Source organism: Staurois parvus, unplaced genomic scaffold (genome assembly GCF_062004578.1).
Source record: "Staurois parvus isolate SC_StPar_1 unplaced genomic scaffold, SC_StPar_1.0 ptg000885l, whole genome shotgun sequence".
NCBI lineage: Eukaryota > Metazoa > Chordata > Amphibia > Anura > Ranidae > Staurois > Staurois parvus.
In genome coordinates this window covers 323,883-349,753 of record NW_028318681.1, presented here as the reverse complement: position 1 = coordinate 349,753, position 25,871 = coordinate 323,883, and the positions used below count along the sequence as shown (strand labels likewise).

At 40.4% G+C, this 25,871-nt stretch overlaps 1 protein-coding gene across 4 annotated transcripts in view; it reads right to left on the bottom strand.

The window, feature by feature from the left end:
• LOC149442469 (unconventional myosin-Va) overlaps positions 1 to 25,871 on the bottom strand; it is a 242,304-nt gene that overhangs the window by 18,026 nt on the left and 198,407 nt on the right. Inside the window, exons 30-36 of one of the 4 annotated variants that reach the window (XM_089656073.1) lie at positions 25,282 to 25,362; positions 21,093 to 21,291; positions 18,504 to 18,578; positions 13,331 to 13,424; positions 10,533 to 10,679; positions 9,134 to 9,288; positions 782 to 871 (exon numbers count right to left, since the gene is read on the bottom strand). In XM_089656073.1, coding sequence (XP_089512199.1) covers positions 782 to 871; positions 9,134 to 9,288; positions 10,533 to 10,679; positions 13,331 to 13,424; positions 18,504 to 18,578; positions 21,093 to 21,291; positions 25,282 to 25,362 — 841 coding nt within the window. The remainder of the gene's footprint in view (positions 1 to 781; positions 872 to 9,133; positions 9,289 to 10,532; positions 10,680 to 13,330; positions 13,425 to 18,503; positions 18,579 to 21,092; positions 21,292 to 25,281; positions 25,363 to 25,871) is intronic. The other 3 variants (XM_089656074.1, XM_089656075.1, XM_089656076.1) reach the window with 3 other exon arrangements.

Here is a 25,871-nt window from a genome sequence, read left to right as displayed (position 1 = left end):
TATCAAGTCAGCTCCAGCAGAGAGCTGTGCAATGTGTATTTTTCTGTGTTTTTTTTTTTTCAACTTTACTTTGGTGTGTCACATTGTGACACTTTATTCATGTGAATATAATGCAGCATGGTGTGTTGTGTTGCTGTGCAGTGACATCCAGTGCCATTCAGCAAATGCAAAGCACATCACATCAGCATTTTGTGATTGTTTTCTATGTGCTCCAGCGGTGACCTGCATTTATGTAGTGTGGAAAAACGCAGGTCACTGCCCATAGTATGAATGGACTCTTAAGATAATTTGCTCTCAAATGACTGCAAGGTTTACATTACACATTAGGCAAACTATTTTTTACATGGCTACTGTAAGTAATATTTATGGTTTTGTTTGGAGGGGATACACAGAATCACGACTCATCTAACATCTATTAAAACCAGAGTGGTCTTAAGATCTTGCCTCCCATGTAACGCATATGTGTGGTGGCAGAGGAGGTGGGCTTTTATGTCCACAAGCTGCACATATGCATCCAGCGGCAGCAAAGGTTTTTGTGCTAACATCACGTGCTCACTGAACACTTTCAGCACAGTGACCGAGCTGTCATAGACAGCTCCTGTTCTCTAGAAATGCTTGGGAGCCGACAGGTCATGTGACCACTGTGACAGCCAATCACAGTGGTCACATGATTGGGCAGTCTTTCCCGTCCCCCTAGACGTAAAGAACCTGTTGAAGGTACGCTGGGGCTGGGCAGGAAGGAATAAGGGAAGGACAGACAGAACATTTGGGAATGAAGTACCTCTTCTCCACTGTACTGCTTCAAGCAATGGAGGAATCGACAGGTGTTGGAAAGCCAGAAGGACACGGTTTCAAAATCATCTCCTCTTTTCTGTGTAAGAGAAACAAACAAATATATCAAGCTTCATTCAAACACAAGATTCAATAATTGTATCCAACCAACTTGAATAATTAGGTGCTTTATATTCACAAATACATCAAGAAGTAATTATATGTGTGACAATGTGAGAATAGTGGATATGGTGGAAGCCAAATGATTACAGTGATAAGGTTGACCTCCCACTTGGCTCCAATAATTTACAATCACATCAAACATTCTACAATTTGTGGAAATCCCGCTTCCTCGAGATGAATTCATAAGTCCTAAGGAAGAGGAGATTTACAAGAAACGCATAAAAGTTTATAGATGGCTGTCATTTCTGACAATATGTGAACTGCCTAAAGCCATGATGGCCATGAAACAAAACAAAAGAATAGACTGTCAATTTATTTCTGATACGTGTTAGATTTTTTTAAGGATGATCTATGTTCACATTAAAAAAAATATTAAAATTTTGTAAACATCCTTTTGTGGATCACGTTGATGTGATAATAGCTGACAATTAAACTGTTAAAAATCTTGGTGAATCAAATGAAAAGGTGGCGCTATACACGCTGACAATTACAGTAGTAACTGTATGCAATATTGGCACAAAATTTTCAATATTAAACTGTGGAATAAAAATATATTCTGTGTGTACACTTAATTCAAATGTCCATAGTCCTTAAAAATTTGCCAAATTTTGTGTTTTTCTTCTCCTCCACCACTGTGAAAACTCTCGAGGACACCGTATAGGCGAAACGCGTAGAGACGGGACTTCTGGTTGTCACTTCCAATTCCGGTGAGAAGAGTTTTTGGTAATTGGAGTGCACATCGGCTCTAGGTGTGAGCAGAGTGGCAGTGCTTCTGAATGAATACATTTGGTGCCGGTTGCTTTGGTGCCATGCTGGGCACATGAAAACGAGTGAAATATTTCATCATGTTGAGTATTTTGTGAGAATACTGTACACAGTTACTACTGCAACTGTTAGCGTGTATTGCGCCACCTTTTCATTTGATTCACAACGTATATAAAAGAGTAATAGTACATCTTTAATGGGGTAGCTGATATTTTACACAAGGGGTGATTCCATTTAGGATCACAAGGCCCATTGTTATTTCCCTAAAAATCTTTGGTATTATGAGTAGGAAAGCATTTATGAATAGAATCCTGCTATAGCAATCTCAACAACTTAAATGCTGAACCTGGCACTTTATTTTATTTCTGTTTATACTCACAAAAACATTTTGTAGCAATTTCACCTGTGAGTAAAACATAATTTCAGAATAAATTGTTGCTAAAACCTATTGAACTGTTCGAACCCACTATACACTATTCAAGGTTTGATCATGTCTGGGACCCTTGGTATAGATACCTCCAACTTCCAGCTGACTGAAGTGTGCGGGCAGGAGGAGTGGGTCTTCGGGTGGACCCTCTGTTCTTTTTTTCTTTCCTGTTCTCTCCTTTCTCTTCTTTGATTCTACTTAGTTGCTATTACACAGAGCATCTCGTGTACCCATGACCTACGTTGGTTGGCCGGTGGGTTGTAGAGAAGTAGAGATATTTTCCGTTTTCTGAGTCCCCTACGTAGAGCTGTTATATGCTCTAACAGAGTGACTTTTTGCTATGTTGTAATTAAATTCTTCTACTTTTGATCTTTGGTGAATGTCGATGATGTCTTGGCGTAATACCTTGATCTCTCCACTTTTTATCATTTGCATTTTGATACATTCTACCTGCATTGTGGGCCTCTTACTATGTCTTTGATATTGCAGTGTGTTTAATTTTGTGTATTTCTTGGAAAACGTTTAATAAACATATTGAAACAGAACCTAGACAGTAATGAATTACAGAAGAACAGACAACCAGTCTGTAATAACACCTAAAAGAGTTAAACGGCACTGAGTAACTTCAGACTAGGCAGATTTGGCAGGCGTGTGCTGTATACCCATGCCCATTGTTCAGTAGTGGAAAGAAGCCATCATGCATAACGTGTCATTTCTGCAGAAGTCAATGAGACAGTAGATTTCAGCTCCAAGTCATAGCTTGTCTCACTTCCTGTAGCTGTGGACACGCAGAACTGTGCTCAGTCTGCATACCGAGTTCATCCCAAGACACATAACCAGACCTGCCGACAGCCAAACTGCACATGCAGTAAAAAAGCAGATTTATAGTAAATTGTAAATCATCAACGCAGTATATGGCTTTAAATAAGTCCATTGAACACTAAAACATCATGTGACTTAATGACATGTTCCACTGTGTTTGATTCATTAACTATTTAGTGGACTGGAACATGGTTTAGATGAAAACAACCAGCCTATCTGAACCTTTTTAATATGGAGGACCCATTGAACTAACTTTCTGGGCTCAGGGAGCCCCTGCTAATCATTGCTATATCTACATCATATAGCACTCAGTAGGTCAGTAGGTAGAATCCCCCTTTTAGATACCTAAAAAGATTATTGGTGTCAGCGGTTACTAAGAAGCAGACATTTTTATTGCTCATGGAACCCCTAGCAACTTCTGGAGGAATCCTAGGACTCCAATGTGCACCACATATAAATGCATGTGAAGATTTTTCAATAGTGCTATTCATACTATGCCATTACTTGCATTTAGTTGAAGTCACTGTAGCTGTGTTTAGAGAAAACAAAATTCTGTGCCTCTAGAATCCAATTAGAAACTCTAAGGCCCCTTTCACCTTCCATTATCCTCTATGGAGCGGCAGTTGTGATTGGATATGTGTCCGTTTACACCAACCTACATCCGATCCAATCTGCTAAAAACATAGGGATTGGGATCTGCTCCCCATCTGTCTAGCGGACCAGATCGGATGGCAGTCAGGTATAAAACGGACAGACTGTCCATTTACATCCGACCGCCCATAGAGGAGAATGATTTGAGTCTGTGTCCACTCTACATAAGTGTAGCGGACATGGACCAGTGGACACATTCCACACTGAGCAAGTGCACTCCTGCCAGGGTCCTCCCCTTTTGGAGGGGCTTAAGGCTCTATGCACAATGGGCGTTTAGCCCTAGTGGATGGGTCAATGGTGTTTAGGTGCGAGCAGAGGGCACAGATGCACTGTCCAGCCAACTTGCTGGCAGCCCATGAAACGCCATGAGAGGCTGACAACTGCTGGGGCTGGAAAGGGCTTAACAATGAACCTAGCAATACAAAGACAGCTTGAATTCCCGGCATTCATCCCTGAGCACACACTGCCCTAAACATTAGTACCCGCTCCACCCCATCCAGCTGCAACAGCTACCAGCTTCTCATAGATTTTGACAGGCTGCCGGACAAACTGCTAGCAGCTGGGTTGGATGGTACACCTGTGCCCTTTGCCTGCAGCTATATGCCAGAGGCCCATGCACAGGGAATAAACGCCCATTATGCAGGAGGCCTGAACGTGGCTAAATGGAAGAAAAGAAGTCTAAATGCAACTAAAGGCAGCTATACCTGCTTAGGGCTATATTCACAGGGGCAGCCATGGGTGCAAAGTTTGCTGTATTCAAAGGCGGCTAACATTGATGTTGGATGCAGCATCACTCTATGCTATGGCTGTATAAAAATCGGGCGATTAGCTGTGGCCATCTTTCTGCAGAAATGCAGACTCTGGATGTATACTGTCTGTGTTTACGGTTGGGTCGCAGGCACAATTCACATGTAACCACTCAGATAAATGGTTATATGAGAACTGTGGTGGGGCCAGCTATTCATTTGTACAGACAGTGGCTGCTATTTGCGCACAGTGTGTGCAGGCAGTGTTTAGAACCGCTGGCGGGAATCTGCTGATTCTGCCTGGTGGCCGACCATGTGAATGTAACCTTAAAATAGGAAAGTCTAAACCCAAAAAAAAGTGATCTGGGAGGCACACAATTTGTTCATACTTCATAAATGACTTCTGTGTTTAGAAAAGGTAAATGCTGGAGTGTCTGTGTAAATGAGGCCTAACACTAATGAGAAATCCTACACTGTGGGTATTGTTTTTTATGTGTTCACTTTCTTATTTTCCAACCGTGTTTTGATTTTAAGTATAAGTCAAACTAACAATACCCTATATACAGTTGTGACCAAAATTATTCAACCCCCACTGAAATTGAGTGTTTTGGCCAGTTTGACATTGCTTTTGATCATTCAGTCATCTTGCTTACATTTACATTAAAGAGGCACTTGTAGGTCAGACAAATATAACATAACAGTTATAATGAAATAACCACAAATGTCTTTTCTGTGCTCACAGCATTATCAGTTTTATTCAACCCCCAAGTGACATTCAATCTTAGTACTTAGTACAGCATCCTTTTACAGTTATAACAGCTTTTAAACGTGAAGCATAGCTTGACACAAGTGTCTTGCAGCGATCTACGGGTATCTTCGCCCATTCTTCATGGGCAAAGGCCTCCAGTTCAGTCACATTCTTAGGCTTGCGCACTGCAACTGCTTTCTTTAAGTCCCACCAGAGGTTCTCAATCGGATTTAAGTCTGGTGACTGCGATGGCCACTCCAAAATGTTCCAGCCTTTCCTCTGCAACCATGCTCTAGTGGACTTGGAGGTATGCTTGGGATCATTGTCCTGTTGAAAGGTCCAACGTCTCCCAAGCCTCAGGTGTGTGACGGACTGCATCACGTTTCCATCCAATATCTCCTGGTACTGAAGAGAATTCATGGTACCTTGCACACGCTGAAGCTTCCCTGTACCTGCAGAAGCAAAACAGCCCCAAAGCATGATTGACCCTCCACCATGCTTCACAGTAGGCAAGGTGTTCTTTTCATCATAGGCCTTGTTCTTCCTCCTCCAAACATAGCGTTGATCCATGGGCCCAAACAGTTCTAATTTTGTTTCATCAGTCCACAGAACACTATCCCACAACTTTTGTGGTTTGTCCACATGGCTTTTGGCATACTGCAGTCGACTCTTCTTATTCTTTGGAGACAGCAAGGGGGTACGCCTGGGAGTTCTGGCACGGAGGCCTTCATTACGCAGTGTGCGTCTTATTGTCTGGGCTGAAACTTCTGTACCCACATCTGACAAATCTTTTCTCAGTTCCTCAGCAGTCACACGGGGACTTCTCTCCACTCTACGCTTCAGGTAGCGCACAGCAGTCGAAGTCAGCATCTTCTTTCTGCCACGACCAGGTAGCGTTTCAACAGTGCCCTTTGCCTTGAATTTGCGAATGATGCTTCCTAAGGTGTCTCTTGGTATGTTTAACATCTTTGCAATCTTCTTATAGCCATTGCCCTTCCTGTGAAGAGAAATCACCTCTTCTCTTGTCTTCCTGGACCATTCTCTTGCCTTCACCATGTTTGTAACCACACCAGTAAATGTCTAGAAGGAGCTGAGTATCACAGTCATTTTAAAGCTGCCTAATTGGTGCTTATTATGCTTGATTGCTGCTCGGTGACATCCACAGGTGTTTTCAATACCTGATGGAAAGCACCTGTATGAACCTCTGTTCTTCAGAGTGGTAGTCTTTAAGGGGTTGAATAATTGTGGCAATGAAGAAACCACATAAGAACCATTTACTACTGTATTACATAAACAATTGATGTCATTTTAGTTGCATTTGGGTAGTTACAACGTCCTTGTAGGATTTGATTCTGAATACAATTCCAAATGTACACTATAGTCCCTAAACCCCTTTACAGCATTGGGGGTTGAATAATTTTGGTCACAACTGTATAACAGCAGTAATGTCTGGAATGGATGGACTGATACACTTGCAGCCAATAACTTGCCTATCAATGTGTTCACTGCCAACAGATGAAGTTGTGGAACTTTAAACACATTCTTGTATTATACTTTCTGGTGCAGGTATGATCAGTAGAGCCTTTACATGCCAACAGATCATTGAGGCTCTGGGCCTCAAGAGACTTTGTTTATAGGGGAATTCCATTATTTAGTCCAATATATTTCCAACATTATATGGCCACGGTCTATGCAAAGCAACTATCTCCACCAATAAACAAAACTATAGATCCCACTCGAAAAATATAACAGTAAAGAACTGGATGAGATCTGGGACTATAGCATCCATGAAAAAAGAAGCTGGTAGTTAATCATGAATCACTAAGTGATTACCAGCCTCCTTTTACTGCATCTGACTGCTAGATGCACAGAATTGTAGTTTAATCTTTACTACACCAAGAGTTTCATATGAGCAAATATTACATTTGTCAAACCCAAGGTGATTAGTTCACCTGAGGACATCATTGGAAGTGGTAACCTCTATTGTCAAACTTCTGGTTATACTAGGAGGCATCAATTATATTGACTGGTATATATACTTTAAAGCCTGCAAGATGTACACAGCTTGTCAAATTGTTCACCCTCTGGAGGAGTTAAATATCAGATATTTTGCTTACAAAGTTACCATGTGGATTACAATTTTACTAGTGTAGTGACAGTGTTTGAGGAAGCTGCTGGTTGGTATACATATTCCACTTTGGATGTACTATTATGTATTACCAATAGAGATGTACTTTGGATTAAAGTACATGGGAACCATCACCATTTAAAACACCTCATGCAGTTTAAAATAGAAATGAAAAGCAAAACATTTGTGTATACACATAAAACCATTCTAAATACCATTTCCCCCCTTTTTCCTTTAGTTATCACATACCCTCTGTTCTCAGCTTCCTATGCAGCTCAGAGAACTGGGCGAGGAGAAACAACAGTACACTGGTCTTCGCAATGAATGGCTGTGCGAGGGGGACTGAGTTCTCAGCACAACTGGGAAACTGCTGCTGAGCTCTCATGCCCAGCATGGTCATTTTTTAACAGGAAACAGAGGGACTGGCAGGATAACCAGGTATTTTACATTAAGGAAGCAATACAAAGAGAACAGGATACTTTTTCGTACAAGTACATGGTACAACAGGCACATAAATTGGAAAAATTTCAGGTTTCAAATTTTTACTCTACCAGATGTTATATAGTCCTTATAAATGGTGGACCATGAATATATAAAAGACATTAGTTTAATACCTACTGGAAAGGTCTAACCAGTATTCTGTAAGGTATTATTTTTTTGAACTTTATTACAAAGATTGTTCCCTTCTTTCATTCTTATTAAGGTTTTATGTTCCTCGGGGTACAAGGTGTATAAAAAATGTTGTCCCATCTTCCTATGTACTGCCCCAGGCCAGCTGTGAGGTTGGACAGGACATCCATCCTCTCTTTGTGGCTCTCCGACAATGTAGTTAGCAAGAAGAAAGCTGCTTTGACAGGTGGCACTTTTCTCCATTTCCAAGCACTTGCCAGCTTGCATGAAATATTTTAGCTGACAAGCCCCTCCCTATCTGGATTCCTCATAAGACGCTTGTCTTGGGCAAAGGGGAGAAAAGCAGCACTTTTCCTGGGCAAGAGGAAAAAAGCGCTTCTTATCAAAGCAGCCGTCTCCTTGCGAGCTGTGTTGCTGGATGGCAGTGAAGGGAGGAGTGGGTGCCCTGTCCGACCTTACAGGTATCCTTTGATGGTACATAGGAAGAAAGGACAAAGAGCTCCGGAGAACAGAACACATTCATAAAACCTGAAGGGAGAATTCTCCTTTAATGCAATAAGTAATGTTTATTATTTTAATGTGCTATATTTGGGGCTCCATTACATTTATATGCATGTTTTTGTATGACTAACATTTTAAAAAACTATGCAATTATAAGTTACTTTTTATCAATGTGATATTTAAGGCATTTTTTAAACAACAAACATGTCATACTTACCTGCTCTGAGCAATGGTTTTGCACAGAGCAGCCCCGAACCTCCTCTTCTTGGGTCCCCCGCCAACCCTGGCCCCTCCCTCCTGCCAAGTGCCCCGACAGCAAGCAGCTTGCTATAGGGGCACCCAAGCAGGCTTGCTCCCGAGCCGCTGCTCCGTGTGTCCATTCACATACAGAGCCGTGGCTTCGCCCCTCCCACTCTCTCTTCATTGGCTCACTGGCTGTGGTTAACAGCACAAGGAGCCAATGGCTCCCGCTGCGGTCTTAGCCAATGAGGAGGGAGAGTTCCTGGAGAGCTAAGGCTCTCCTGCACATTGCTGGATCGCGATGGAGTTCAGTTGAGTATTGGGGCTGCTGCACACAGAAGTTTTTTTAACTTCATGCACAGGATGCATGAAGGTAAAAAACCTTGCGCCTTTACAACCACTTTATTAGTTTGAAAAGTGCCTACTATTACTTCAAATATTAGTTTAGGATCAAACAAACCTCCAAAGGAATAAAAATGGACCAGAGAGATCAGATCAGAGGGAATGGACAATTAACTCACCTTCAAGATCTTTTTAATACCGTTAATCGTTGATGTGAGAAGAGAACGAACTTTCTGGTCATCATTGAGGTAATCAGCATGGCGCACACACATAAACAATATATATGCTGGCAATCCTGGAATAAGGTTCACAGCAACACCGCGGGGCTTTAGGTCTGGTAAAGAAATGCAAAGCCATTACAAAAAAATGTATATTTGAAGTTCCTGGTTATTTTCTGCTCATATTCTCACCATTACTGCTCATATTCTTTCCCCACCCCTCTGTCTGCCTATTGAAGCAAAGTGAAATACTTGGTACTCCTGTGTATGAGGTGCATGTAGCTCTCTCCCCTCCTCACAATGCAGTGTTGGGTGGTAAAGCAAGCAAATCATAATTCCCAAGCACTGCCAAGTGGGGTTGGTGAGGTCAGACCAACTTGGAGTTACAAAGGGCTATGTTTCACTTTCCTTTGGCTGCTGAACAGAGTAGAAAGGGAACAAAATTCAGGCTAGTGTAAGCAATGGAGGAGAGTTAAAAAAAAATGTAACTTGCTGAACTACCTTTTCCAATTTTGGGTGGCATGAAATGGTGCAACTATTCGGAGTGATTATTTTGGTGGACAGTTTCAGTTCTAAGCTCTAGACAAAAGATATTAAACCCATATATGGAACATAAGTTGCTCCATTGCAGGAAGCAGATATATAATATTGAGGATGCTATACAAGCTTTATGATGTCTGCATAATTTTACAAATGGCAGAAGCCATACAGAGGTGTACGGTGACCAAACCTAGCTATGTCTGTGGCACAATAACCAACCTTTTCCTCCAGCAATTTAATTAAGGAAGAAGTATGGCCAAAGCTCTTTTGGCTTTACTTCTCCTATGGATTACAGGAGTGCAGTTCGTTTTGCACACCTGTGACCCGTTTTCAGCCAACAATGGGCTAAAGTCTGACATCACTCAACCATTCCAGGCTCTGAAAAGATCGAACCATAAGGTCGGGATTCACCCAGAAGCCTGGACCAACACTTGGGTCAGCCTCACAGCGAACCACTGAGCCAGCCCCTCCCGCCACCTCCACTGCTCATCGCTTCAGTGAGCTGACAGTCATGGCTCTCTGCTCAGAGTGGAGGGGAGAACTGAGCGATCAGCTGTCTTTGATCACTCTGTTCTCACTGCAGAGCCAGTGGGGGAAAGATACACCATAAGATCGATGCTGCATCCACCTAGATGAGTATAAATGTTTATTTTTTTTTTTTTACAAGTCCAATCTTCTGTTTTAAAATACCAGTCGGTACGGCTCTATATATTTCACCATACATTCAAAATCTAGGTCAGGCTGAGAGCCTTGATTTGTTGATGTACGGTCATGCTTATTGATTAGAATACATAGTAAAAATACATTTGTATATACTTACCCAATATAAGATTTTTTATCAATTTTGGTTCATCATCTTTCTTATACTCCAGCATTCCTTGGAAGTCTTTCTCCTTCCGTGGTATATTGAGCGGACGGATAGGTTCATCCACTATTTGACCAGGAGACACATTCTCCATTTGACCAACTGTAATTCAAATGACAACATGAAATGTGCAAACACTGAACTCAACTACTAACCAGAGGACACGTACAACAAAAGAACAGAGCACACCAGGAAAACCGAAGTCTGGTTGTGTCATGTCCTAAATACCCATTGTAAGGAGTATTGACTTCTCATCTTACTAAGCAAATCATTTTTCCCAGAAGTCTATTGTCATTTTAAAGCCTAACTCCAGCTACTTTTTCTTTTTTTTGTTTTGGATAGATAGAAGAAGATTTAAACTTTCTGCCAGGTTCTATGTTATCCTACTGACAGGAAGTGAGGGGAATATGTGACACAGAGACACATAGGGCAATACAAATCTTACACGTCCTCAGGCTATCCAAAAATAAGAAATGACTGAAGTTGGGCTTTAAAATAAATTTAATCTGAATGGCTCCATAAACATAACACTTTTCTTAATCTCTCTCTCACAGAGAGAACCAGCAAGAAAACACCTTAAAATAACTTTCAGCATATAATTTAATGATTTATTTCCAAATCGGCATTCTGTAAACTTAGATTAAAAGTCTGGCTCAATAAAGTCAAGTCTGATTGCTAATGTGTATTTACATGTTCTAAATAGAAGTCATTATTTGCAATAAAGCAACACAGTATTGGTATTCTGGAACTCAGAAATTAATTTTTAGCAAATCACCTACAAAAAGTTAGCTATTGTCTAGCATTGCTATATATTCAGAAGTAAAAAAAAAAAAATGTGAAGTACCCTTTATTTCGAGGCCTTACCTGTTCAACAGCAGACCTACAGCTACCATTTTGATCATTACTTTCTTTACACCCCCTTGGCTCTACAGCCTCATTGCAACCTTTGCATAATCTACAGCTTGGAACCTATATGTTATAACACTGATTGGATTGGAACCACGCTACAATTTATAGAGCTAATAAAATTGTATTGATAAAAAAAAACATGTAGAGCAATGCATTAAATTCCAATATCTATATTTACAATGTTGGACTTTATCCGTTTTCCTTTATTCAGCACCTATAAAGTTCTACATTGTAAACATAGATATTGGTCCTTATAGGTAAGAGGGATGCAGTGCATTGAGCAACCATCAGTTCTAATTGAGTATACAGATGTAATGCACGAAAGTGTCATTAAACCCAAAACACTTATTTGTATACATGTCTTTAAGTTCAGTTCCTATACTTGTGTGCATATGCTTATTACCATCCATCTGTTCTTTTTTATTAATACTTGTTTGCCTTGCCATTTCTATGCACTGCTCCATTGTCAGTGACAATGCCATTGCAGGCGATCCTCTGGCCTCTACATTGCCACTCTTATTGCACAAGCTCCCCTTTGTGCCTGTTGGGAAGCCATTCCTTTCCCCATTTCTCCCCATGAAGCTGCCCCCTGTGACTTTTTCTCACATGCGGGGCAGCTTCAGCTGCTTGATTAACATTAGCTCTTTCTCCCCTTCTATCCTACCCGATGACTGGGACTGTGCATTAGACCAAAATCCTCCATTCAAAAAATTATTATTTAAAGTGGAATTTAACTCAGTTTTCAAAAAATTGCTGACAGGTAGGGTTTTTATGACAGAGTACACCCTTTTGGTCTCTTCTGTCTTAAATGCTTCCCTCTGCCTGTCAGATGTCATGTACACTGAGCCACACATGTGCAGCTCAGAATACATTTACAGCACCTGCTCTATGCCACGGTGATGTGTCTCCCGTGTGCATGCATGGCAGTGACGTCTTCACAGCCTGGCCATTCAAACAGCTGAACAGATGGAACGCGCAAGGAAAACTGAGTGAGGATGGAAGCACCTGGGACTAGCAGGAACACTGTCCGTGCAGCGATAGAGGTCACGGTTTGATAGGCAAGTCTGCCATAATGGTGCATACTAGTAAGTTATGGCATAAACCACCTAAGGGCCCCTTAAAAAAAAACAAAAATAAAACGAGTTCATTACATTTTTAAATTAAATTAATTAGTCGTTATTTTAGATAATATTAATGGTTTAAACTTTTATAATTTTTTTTTTATTTAAATTTAGAGTTTTTTTAAATTAAACCATGTGACTCCCAATCAGTGCTGGGCAGTCATGGGAAAACAAAGAAAACTTCCTGCAGTGATTTCTGCAGGCTACGTCAGAGGTTTACTGCTTGCTCTGCCTACCGATCGCACAGTGCAGTGCGGTGCAAAGCAAGCAAATAAAAGTGATTTATAAAGCATAAAATAAAGTCTCCCGAAATATTTTTTTCTTATCAGTTCTACTTACAGTTGCGTATACTGGTATATTCATTTGTCATACATGTGAAAGTCTGGCTGAAAGTTTTATGACACATTAATGAAGCCCAGATCTAAAAAGGCACCATCACCATGACGGAAACCCACAGAGATCTTATTTTCTTTTCCTGCAACACCCACTTATAGAGGGCTAGATCGGAGTTATTAGTATGGAATTTGTATTGAAAATGTTTCTACAGATATTTTTACCACGATAAATGCTGGAACTATTTGACATCTCCTGAAAGAATGTCAGAGCAAAAAAATATACACAGTTAACATAATTCTCAAAAAGGCACATGGGATGAGAAAATCAAGGTAACAGTAGTGGCAGGCTATAAATCTGGATGATGCAAAATCAGATGCAGCATATTACCTTCCAGCTCCCCGATTTTCTTAGCAAATACTTTCAGCTGCTTTTTCAGCTTCCTGACCGTCTTATCCTGCTTCTCAAGTTGCTCCATTAGATCCTGCAGATATTAACATTATCTTAATAAAACAAACACCCTTTTAAACAACATGGCAGGTTTAGCATACAACTTGCTAAGCCAAGGTTAGTGTAGAACAAGACCAGACAGCTAGGTAACAGCGCCACCAATGGGCAGATGTGTGCACTGCATGAATAGGAGTACTAGTGCAGATCTGGGCAGAATTCCCCAATCTTAAGAAATGTACATATCCTCTGCAAGTGTAATGAACCATTCATTTAAATTATGACTTATATAGTCTACTGCTTTTTCAAAGGCAGCACAATAGATCATTTCATCTGTCAGAAAATACACTTGACTCTACAGGTACATATATCATGTTGCAGGTAATGTACCCAACTGATAATTTACAATTAAAAAAAGGCAACAAAAATTGGTATAAAGTATAGTAAACTCCCACATGGCATATATTGCAAATTTGTAGAATTCTGCCCAAAGAACTGGCAACTATAAATTACGAGTTTAAAAACTGTAGGGTAGACAGAAAGTAAATAGAAGGGAGCAACTACAGAAGAGCCATGGCATCCTGGCACAAGAAGCAAAATATAAAATATCAATATGTCCAACATGAAGAAGAATCAGGGGCTGTGAGCAAGGCTTTCCTTTCTCGGTAAAAAAAAAAAATCCAGTGGGGTAATAATGCTCAGTGCTAGGAGCTCCCCCCAGGGTTCCCATTTCATGGGCTGTGCAGTATGAGACAGGGCACTCGGAACCAAAACACCAAAGTACTGTTCAATAATCCAGATACAGTTTTATTCCAGTAAGGGTCAAATGGACAATAAAAGGAGTATTCAATGCATTTGAGAGGTCCCACTTCATCGGGGCTTCCAAAAGGAAACATTGGGGAAGATTCCCTAAAACCGGTGTATACTCAGAATCTGGTGCAGCTCTGCATGGTAGCCAAATAGCTTCTGATTTCAGCTTGTTCAGTTAAGCTTTGACAATAAAACCTGGAAGCTGATTGGTTTCTATGCAGAGCTGTACTAGATTTTGCAAGCTCCAGTTTTAGTAAATCTCCCCCAGTGTATTATTATTATTATACAGTATTTATAAAGCGCCAATAGTTCGCTCAGCGCTGTACATTACAAAGGGGGACAGAACATGTGACGGAACAATAACAATACAATGCAAAACATGAGGAGATCGAGGGCTCATATAAGGACTGAGTACTGACTGCAACCCCAATAGTTTTTTTTTTTTTTTTTTTTTTATTTTAATCTTCACAGATCTTGCCAGCAGTTGGCTCTCTATTAACTCTATTAATATGAGGGTTAATCTAAATGCTACTTACAAAATAAATATGACAATCTGATGCATCATAATGATTTTGTAAGCAGTTATTTGGCTAAAAGCTTGTCTCGTGGACATAATAGACTTTGTATGTTTTTGATGATGTATGTATCATATTCATCATTCTCTATTTTTGACACCATATTTTGGTCACCAACCACCACTTCTGAAGAAATGGAAATCATCTCAACGAAACGTGTAGACCTTACTGCTCAGTTAGCCTTCCACCATTGTTGCTACTGTAATACAAATATATCCCATACCAGTACTGTGAAATTATATTTGTATGCGATGTTTGATCTTCAACGTGGTGTTGCATAACACATGAGCCAGTTTTTATGTCAACGTAGCACTTTTGCAACTGGTGGATGAAGATTTTTAACTTTATGAATGGTATGTATTGAAATATTTTTGATACTTTGAAAGTCCCTCTTCCCATATCCAAAGTTGTAACTGTGCAATACGATGTTGGTATCTATATTTGAGCAATGAAAGATTTGGGCCCATATAATTTTGTATATAGACTGTTGAACAGCGGTGTGGTGCTTCAATTCTTATTCTTGCTGCTTTGCAATATAAACCAAGGAAACTGGTGATCTGGTGGGGTCCGTAAGCTGCCTGCCAAATAACCAGACCACCTTTACTACCATCATCACAACACTACTGGATAACAAAAACCTATTATGGGTCCAGCGCTATCTTTTCCACTTTTGTATAAACCAATTTTCATCACTTTCATAAAACTATTATTTTACAAAGAATTAAAACAATGAAAAGTGGTGCTTCTTTGACATTTTGCTTGGCTTTTTGTTGACTGCATTTGCCTAAATACAAAAAACTAAAAGGCCCAAATCTTCCAGCAGAATTGTTTGTTCCTAACTGGGTGTGTAATTGAAATTGTCACTATTAAGGTCTATTCATAACACAACAGTTGCAAAGTATGCCTACACACTACCTATTGGCTGTAAATGGTATATATGAAATGGGAAAATGCAATATTTCATGTTTATCATACTAAAAAAAGGTTTTATTTCTGAATTAATAAATCATGTTCAGAACACAACACCTTTTATTTTTAATAAGAACTGCTGATGGAGCTCCACAAAAATCAAATTCTGATCATCTCAACAATTCTACCTAGTTTCTCTTAAGCATTAAGCCACCTGATAAATAATACCCACCTTTCTGTTACTCACCTTGTCAGTTCCCTGGGATATACCACCTGAATACACTACATTGTCCTTTGTTCTTCTGACTGACTTAATCATTGTAGCAATCTTTCAGAACTATGGATCCAATAGTCTCAGGGATGAGCTCAGATGCATTTGGATCCTAGTCTGAACCCACCTGAGTGATAATGCCAAGAAGAGGTCTCTGTACTTGGCCAATCAGCACTGGCCCAGGCATTCCCTGTCCTGGAGGCACGCATATACACCTGCAGCTGTGGGGCAAGGAATACCTCAGCCACTTATGATTGGGTAAATGCAATAATTGGATGGATTCAGACCTTGATCCGACCATACCTGAGCTCATCCCTAATTGTAGTACCAGCATTCCCCTCATTTACTCACATATTCAGCCCTATAGATACAGTGCCTTGAAAAAGTATTCATACCCCTTGAAATTTTCCACATTTTGTCATAATACAATCAAAAAAGTAAATGTATTTTATTGGGATTTTATGTGATAGACCAACACAAAGTGGCACATAATTGTGAAGTGGAAGGAAAATGATAAATGGTTTTCAACACTGTTTTCAAATAAATCTGTGAAAAGTGTGGTGGCATTGGTATTCAGCTCCCCTGAGTCAATACTTTGTAGGACCCCCTTTTGCTGCGATTCCAGCTGCAAGTCTTTTTGGGGATGTCTCTACCAGCTTTGCACATCTAGAGAGTGACATATTTGCCCATTCATCTTTGCAAAATAGGTCAAGTCAGATTGGATGGAGAGTATCTGTGAATAGCAATTTTCAAGTCTTGCCACAGATTCTCAACTGGATTTAGGTCTGGACTTTGACTCGTCCATTCTAACACATTAATATGATTTGATCTAAACCATTCCATTGTAGCTCTGGCTGTATGTGTAGGGTCATTGTCCTGCTGGAAGGTGAACCTCTGCCCCAGTCTCAAGTCTTCTGCAGACTCGAACAGGTTTTCTTCTAAGATTGTCCTGTATTTGCCCCATCCATCTTCCCATCAACTCTGGCCAGCTTACCTGCCCCTGCTGAAGAAAAGCATCCCCATGACATGATGCTGCCACCACCATGTTTCACTGTGGGGATGGTGTGTTCAGAGTGATGCGCAGTGTTCATTTTCGGCCACACATAGCTTTTTGCTTTTAGGCGAAAAAGTTCAATTGAGGTCTCAACTGACCAGGGCATCTTCTTCCACATGTTTGCTGTGTCCCCCGTATGTCTTGTGACTTCTTATGGGTTTCTGTCAACAATGGCTTTCTTCTTGCCACTCTTCCATATAGGCCAGATTTGTGGAGTGCACAACTAATAGTTATCCTAGATTCTCCCACCTTAGCTGTGGATCTCTGCAGCTCCTCCAGAGTTACCTTGGGCCTCATGTCTGCTTCTCTGATTAATGCTCTCCTTGTCCCACCTGTCAGTTTAGGTGGACGGCCATGTCTTGTTAGGTTTGCAGTTGTGTCATACTCTTTCCATTTTCAGATGATGGATTGAACAGTGCTTCGTGAGATGTTCAAAGCTTGGGATATTTTGTTATAACATAACCCTGCTTTGAACTTCTCCACAACTTTATCCCTGACCTGTCTGGTGTGTTCCTTGGCCTTCATGACGCTGTTTGTTCAATAATGTTCTCTAACAAACCTCTGAGGGCTTCACAGAACAGCTGTATTTATATTGAGATTACATTACACACAGGTGGACTCTATTTACGAATTAGGTGACTTCTGAAGGCAATTGGTTCCACTACAGTTTAGTTAGGGGTAATAGAGTAAAGAGGGTTGAATACAAATGCACGCCACACTTTTCAGATATTTGTAAAAAATGTTGAAAACTATCATTATATATAAAATCCCAATAAAATACATTTATGTTTTTGGTTGTAACATGAAAAAATGTGGAAAATTTCAAGGGGTATGAATACTTTCTCAAGGCACTTTATGGTATAGGAATGTAACTGAATAAGTGCTGTATAAATGGCATTAGCAAGATGAACAGAATGGGTTGTACTGAGTTTGATGGCATGAACAAAATGTATATAAATAAATTATATTACACCTAAAATTGGTGAAACGAAAAGAAAAAAAAATGATAATTTTTGCTGTGTGGCAATAGTAAATGATAGGACTTTAGTGAAATTAAAAAGGGAAAAGATGGCAAAAAAAATAAAAGCATAATCAATGAACACAAAAGGTCAAGGCAGATGGGGCAAGCTTTTCAATGTCCCATATCTGACATACACTGTTATCTGTCAATATGGAGATGCAAATCCTTGTGCCACTCAACTTGCACTGGAACATATATAATGTCTTGTATAATAAACAATGGTGAAATTAAATTACATTTAGAGTTTCAGTGGATTGTGGTTAGAATAATTTTGTCTACAGATGCAGTTAGTAAGGCGTTGTGCTCTTGTGCTGAACATGAAGACAGGACACAATGACACTGAAAGCTGTGATGGTAAGACACACAATGCAGCCTTGTCATATCAACAGCATCAGACAGCCAGACAGGCTGAATCTCTGTTAGTTCTCGAGGACACAGCGAGGACAAAAGAGCAGGCAGATGTGTGATTTACATACAATGATCCGTCTGTAAAGTGAAATCCGGTACGATTGATACTTCATGGGATCATCTGCATATAACTCCTCAAAATACTGAAAAAACAGGTAGAATGCAAGTACCCTCTTCATTTACAATTTCACATTAATGACTACTTTGTTCAGGTTCACAACAACCAATAATTACAAATCTAAATTCTACAGCCATGGTTAATTGGATTAAAGCCTCATCTTAGATTCAACATATATTTTAATATAATATGCTAAAAAACACAAATTTCGTTGGTAATGCTGTCTTGTCCATGGTGCTCCTAAAAACAGTCGTGGATTACCAAATAAGTTATAGTAAGTAGTCTAGTAACAGAATGATCTGATCCTTCTCATGAACAGCCATATTAAATGGGGCTTGTCTAATAGAAGACAAACATGTAGTCATAGGGGTTGATTTACCAAAACGTGAAAGAAAAAAGCAATACAAGCAGAGCAACCAATAGAGCTACCTGCACATTGGGCCCGCTATGTGCTCCAAATCCCAGTGTTTTAGTGTACCTGGGAGGCACAGGTACATTGTCTAGCCCTGCTGTCTGCAGTTGATGGCAGGCTGATATATGCTGCGGCTGGATGGGGCTGAACACTGTACCAATAAAAACATTTTTAAAAATGTAGCTTTTGGTCTGATAGAACCCCTATATAAATTTTATATCACTCCTGATACTTTTTTCTTTGCTACTCTAAACCACAGGTGTCAAAAACAAGGCCCACGGGCCAAATCCAGCCCTCCAGGCCATTTAATGTGGCCCTTGCGTCTCTGCTGCAGTTACCCCCTTGTCTTTGCCCTCACCTTGTCATATCAGTCGGCAACAAAGAGGATAATAGAACTCCTTTGCCAAATCCTGCACCTCCCAGTGCAGATGCAGCACCCCTCATCTCTGCCCCCCCTGATCTCAGCAGAGTCTGGCAGCTGACTCCATTCCTCCTCCAGACCCTGCACTTTCTGCTTTCCAGCTCTGCACCCAAAGATTAGGGAGTGTTTGGGATTCTTGACATCTGATGTAATGGGGGGGGCTCTGGGCATCTAGTCTTACAGATACAACTGGCCCTTTGAGGGCAACCATAATGCTGATATGGCCCGCGATGAAATGGAGTCTGACACCCCTGCTCTAATCTATCCAAACAAAAAAAATGTTGGCTTGAGTTCCTCTCCAAGTAAAGGATACAGAATAGATTTAAAGTGATTGTAAACCTTTACTGTTCTTTTAATAAAATTAAAAAAATATATATATACTTGCCTGCGCTGTGCAAGGATATGCTCTTCTGGGGTCCCCACTGGATCTCTCTGCTCCATCTCTTTTCTGTGTGCCCCCATAGCAAGCCAATTGTCATGGGGGCACACATGCGGGTGCTTTCCAGAGTGTCTATGGACTCACACAGCCCTGACCCCCGCTCCCTCCTCACTGGATTTTACTTACAGCAGCAGGGGCTAATGGCTCCCACTGTTCCCAGCACAGTATGTGAAAGCAGGTAGAGGGGAGAAAAGACCTGCAGCTGGACACAGCACTGGATTAATACAGGACTCATGTAAGCATTAAGAAAGGGGGGGGGGGACAGGTAGGGGACGTTTTTCCTTTTACCTTAATTCAGATAATGCATTAAGGTAAAAGAAAACCTTTAGAGTTTAGAACTTTAAATTTATATGTATGTTTTCAGCCCCAATAGTCCAGTGCAGTAATTTTATCATAGGGCTTTCAATGGAAAAAACAAATGTGATCACGCTATGAAAACCCACACCCTCAACCTATCCTTAGCTGTTAACATCTCCCAAACACTTAAATGATACGTTCACCTTTCATGAAAAAAATAAGATAAGCACATCTTTTTGCAGGTAAAAAAAAAGTGCATTTATTATTATTTTTTATTACAATAGAGCTTGTAAAGCATTGCGCCCGCAATCAGCAGATCACAGGTACAATGCCAGGATCCTGCAGACTCTGGGTACACTGTCTGATTGTTCCTTTCAATATAGGCACGTGGTTACTGAAAGAATCAATGAACTACAAGAGCGCTCACCCACGCCCCCACAGTTCATTGAGAACTATAAGCCGTCGGACACAGTGGTCGACGGTAACTTATAGTTCATTCACTGACAGAGCTCTGTGAATGAATGACGCAGCCATGTGGGTGAAGCCCCGCACAGTCATGCTGTTTTTAAATTGTGACAGTGAGTGCGGGGAGAGGATCTGCCACCAGCTGTTACAGGGAGGGGAGGCAGGAGCTGCAACATGTTCCACACTAAATATGGGTGGAACATGTAACATGGTCACAAAGCGAACATGGCCTTTAAACCTATTCCTCCCTCTCCCATGTCTATAATCCTGCCATGGCTGCCAAGAATATACTACTTTAAAAGACAATCCTTCCATTTAAACCAACTGAAAAATGACAGGTGAGATTCTCTATTTTTTTTTTTTTTTTTTTTTTACTGCTTTCCTATGCAGACAGCATATAAAGAAAATGACAATGGACAGCCTTGAGTTGTATACAAATGAATAAATTAAACTCAATCTCAAAGCAATACCTTTTGTGGACATCCCCAATGAATGACCTACATACCAGATTCTCGTTGGTCAGCCGGGTTATCTCATGCTGTAAACTGGCTTCGATTCGAGCTTCAGGAGGAAGTTGCAGGTTCTGGGCAAGTAGCTGCTGCTGGCGGTTGTTTTCTTCCCGTAGACCCTGGATCTCTCCTTTGAGAGCTTCCAACTCATTCTCATAGCTCTTCTTCTGAGACTGGAGCTGTGACTCTAGAACTCTAAAACAGCAATATAAAAAAATAATATTTGCTATAAATGTCATTATTTTCCCTGTATTAAAAGCAGCAGAATTAGAGCATCAGCCCCATTCACCAAGGCAGAACACATTATAAACCCATAAAGGTTTGCTATAATTAATACCAGTTTCAAACAGGACTGTTAAACTAACCATCGAGGACAAACATATTGGTAGGTCAGTTTCCTTCCATTCATAATGGCCCTAGTGCATACATGTGTTTGGCAAGTGCCGTGAGCATTGGGCTGTGAGCTCAGTTGGGGCCAGAATCTGGAGTGAATGATCCTACATAGAAATTAAAATGCTAAAAATCCAAGGTCACATGGGATAAATTATTAAAAAACATTCCTGTGTATTAAGACTCAATTTGATGATGATAAAATAAAGCGAGGAAACAAACTTGGATGGGTAAAATGGCAATGTGGTTTAATATGTTTTTGCTTAGGGCTTGTTCATACTAGTGATTAGGGATCATAAAACCCAATGGCCGAGCCTCAGTTTTAACACCTCCCAACTGCTTCTCTTTTAGCTGCAGAGGCAGCAGCAGTAATGCCAAGGCTGCAATGCTTTGCTGTATGGACACAACAGGAATTATACCCGGTACTGCTTTCCGCAGTGCTTCCACCCGCCGATCATGACCCATTCAAGTGAATGGGACCACACTGCACATGGTTAGGCCTTGCTAGTGTGGGGTCAAAGTGATTAAAGCAGGTAGCGAGGAGGCCGTACAACACCGCCTCTTAGATGTTGGTGATCTATGTCCAGATCACTCTTCAGACACCAAAGCACGTATAAACAAGGCCTAACAGTATCGATTATGTGAAGTTACAGTTGCATTGGAACATGGCTTTAAATCTAGAGGGGACACTACCTAAATATTTAAAGCGGGTCTGCAATAAAGTTCAATAGAGTAAATTAGCATCAGGAATCAGAAACAGACACCGACAACCAGATGGTGCACATACATTTTATCACTTCTCCCCATTCTTCACCTCACTATTGGTCGATGAGGACATACAACAAAATGTAGGACCCACGGTGACTTTGAAAGACGACAGGGTAAATGAGCAATTTTTAAGTTGAAGTTGATAGTTTGATAATAGAGCTCTCCAGGTTTTGGGCTCCACTCTGGTAGGTAAAGCCAGCCATAGATGGATAGAAATTCTTCCAGTTAAGCAGGGACTGGCCACATTTCCATCCATCTATGGACAGGCTGGTTGTACAGAGGTCAATCTCTTGATCGACTTCTGTACAACCAGTCTGTTGGTAAATTCCCACTCGATCAGTGCCACCGGCTATAGAATACAATAGCTCTATGGGAGGGATTCCTCCTTCGACCTTGAATGTATGGATGGGAGAATCAATTCATTTTCTTTTGTTCAACCCACTGGTTGTACCAAAGAAAATGAATCATGTATGGGTGAATGCATAATGGAAGTTTAACTCTTGTACACTTCAGCACCAGTGCACTTTAAATCATTTTTAGCATTGATCAAGGTGTAGAATTAGCCAGCTCTCATAGGAAAGTTCAGTAACTAAGCAGAGATTGTAGAAAAAAATTATTTTTTAGGAAGAATTGCTAAGATGAATTACAAGAAGTGTCTATATTAAAGCAAAAATAGCAGCATTTGTGTACTGTAGACAATACTTCCACATTTTATTTTTCTACAGCTTTTAAGCATCAGTCCCAATAGATTTGTGTTAGCTCACTGACCAGCAAGATGTAAAACGTCAATAGGTAAGGCTTTATCATCATTTTGTATTAACAGAGTAAAACAGGGTAAAGCTGGTATAAAGCAAACATGCAGGCAAATACTCAGACACTAGTGTAGGAATTTAGAAGGCTTGGTAACATGCTTTTAAGAAAACCCAACCACAATCAAAGAGTGTAACTCCACTTATTTCCCCACTTTGACAGTCTGATATTATTGGATAAGTATTAGAATTATTGACCTATCTTGTTCCAAAACACCTACACAGCTGTGGAAGGACTCATTTTGCCCAAAGAGAAAGTAACTTTTTACAGCTCTATCTACACTTACCATACCTATAAGTGAAAATCCCAATTTTTACGTGGCTTGCAATAATAGGGCAGATTCTGACCTCGTACTGGATGATTATAAGCCCTTTCAGGTTACTCATAACACAGGTGTACCATTTTGTTGTAGAATCTCTCTGAGTGGGTCAAATGTTTTTCTTTTATCTGTATAAAAATGAAGGGATAAAGTAATGCACATACAGTGCTGACACTGAGAATGAAAAATAACTCTCAGAGCTCTGAGAGCTTTGAAAATGGGGTCCTATTTCTTTGACCATCATTCTTGGGGAGATACTTGGCCATCTATGGTCACCTTTCCTACATCTGACAATAGAATGCTTGCATAGATACCCAAGACTACCTAGGAAAACATAAAGCTGAAACAAAAGTAATGCAAAAGTAGGCATAACTTTATTATTAACTTGCATAGATCGTTCAAATTTCACATGCTGGAACAGTAACTCATTCTCTATGGCACATACGTCAAACACAAGACCTGCAGGTCGAATACGGCCCGCCAGGACTTGTCATGTGGCCCTCCCACCCAGTTTTGCAGCTGGATCGTCGCAGAACTTCATTCTGCCACCTCTGGCTCTTACACTCTGCTCCAACTTCCAGCTGTCACTTGTAAACACAGAAGCTTTCTGTGTTTACAAAGGACAGCTTTGCTTTCAGTGGCTTCCGTATGTAACGGATCCCTCACAGCAGGGACAGCTCTCCAGAATCTGAGAGCGAAAACAGTCTCCCTGCAAGGCAGCACTGCCTACAAAGGAGCCACAAAAGTCAAAAACACGGGTAGTAGAGAAAGCCGCCTACATACAGAGAGATAGGAGAGAGTAGAGATGCACTGCACTCTGTACTGTACACAGCACACCCCTGAACTCTGCACGTAGCGCACCCCTGAACCCTGCACTCTGTAAGTAGCGCACCCCTAAGCCCTGCACTCTAAGTAATGCACCCCTAATCTTTGCTACAATCGGCCCTTTGAGCGAAACCATACTGCTGGTGCTGCCCGTGATAAAATGAACTTTGACACTCCTGCTTTATGGCAATTCTTTTTCTCCTTTTTCATTGCAGGTAAATAGGTTACAAGCAGAAGCAACGTGCCATCATTGAGTTCTTGATGGAGGAGTGCACGTTGTCTGACATCCATAGAAGGTTATAGAATGTATACAAAGATGACACCATTGAGAAAAGCAATGCTGTCATCTTTGTAACATTCTGTAGCCTTCTTTGGATGTCGGACAGTCTGCACCCTTCCTTCGTCAAGAACTCAACAAGAGGAAGAGTTAAGCTACCAACATGTAAAATGTAAACAACCTATGTGTGTTCATAAAACAAGCTATGCCCACTTTTGCATTTCTTTTGGTACCGCTCTCATATTTTCACTCTACATATTATTTAGCCTGCTTGGTGGAAACCCTATACTGTCTGTATAGGTATAATGGAACAAGATGGGTAGGTGCATCTTACAAAATTAGACAACTCAGTGCCTTGGCTTTTAATATCAAATTTTGTTAAAGATGTTGAGAAACAGTGGACTTATACTTTAAGTTGCAGAAAAGAGACACCACAGTGAACTGTTAAACCTGCACCAATTGACATTATAAATAATCGTTAATAAATTTTATTCAAGGATATTCTTTTTAAAAAACAGTTGAGTTTTAGCAATAATTTTACATATGAGGAGATGAAAAACTTTCTGGAATTGTTCTCTCAAGCATTACCATGAAGATTTAACAGTGGGTTCAAGTTAGCCATTAAATGGCTTATAGACTGCATAAAGAAATCAGGCACACCATGTGAGCCAAAGTGACCATTTCTGGCAGCATAGTCCACAATCCATAATAGATGAGTGCATGGTTTAATCTCTGGCCATTGTTAGTAATAGGCAAAATGCAGACCACAAATTCCCAGAGTGAGAAATTAGGTAACCTGTTGGCCTGTTTTAACCCTTCATACACCAGCCAGAGCTCTCCGTCCTCATTCAGCATATGGTAGTCTTGAGGTAGGGTTCTTTCAAAAAATTATTTAAAAAAGAAAAAAAAAAGAAAAAGGGGAAAAGAAAGAAAAGAACAACTGAAAAATGGATTGATGGAAAAACAAGAAATATCAAGGAAACCTGTCAAAGAGAAAAACTGCTGACCTCCCTCTAAAAATGGTACTGACCTGGCTGACTTTCTTCTTTCAGTACTTTGAATCATTGAACTCAACAGGCATGCAGAGTAGTAGTTCTGACTTTACTTGCTGCATACACAGGGGAGTATTTATGCAAGAGCCAAGCAATTAGCATTTTCAGAAGGAAGTCAGCAACAGTAGTCTGTATTTCTCACATGACTGGTATAATTTCAAGACAAATGAAAATGTAACAATGATACAGACACACAGAAACAAAGCACATTGAGTAAGAATGGACAAAGACAACTTTAGAATACATTTGATAACAGAAATCACACCTAAATATTTACATAGGTATCATGAGTTCAACTTTTTTAAAACAAGTAGCTGGACTCCTGGGGTCCTCA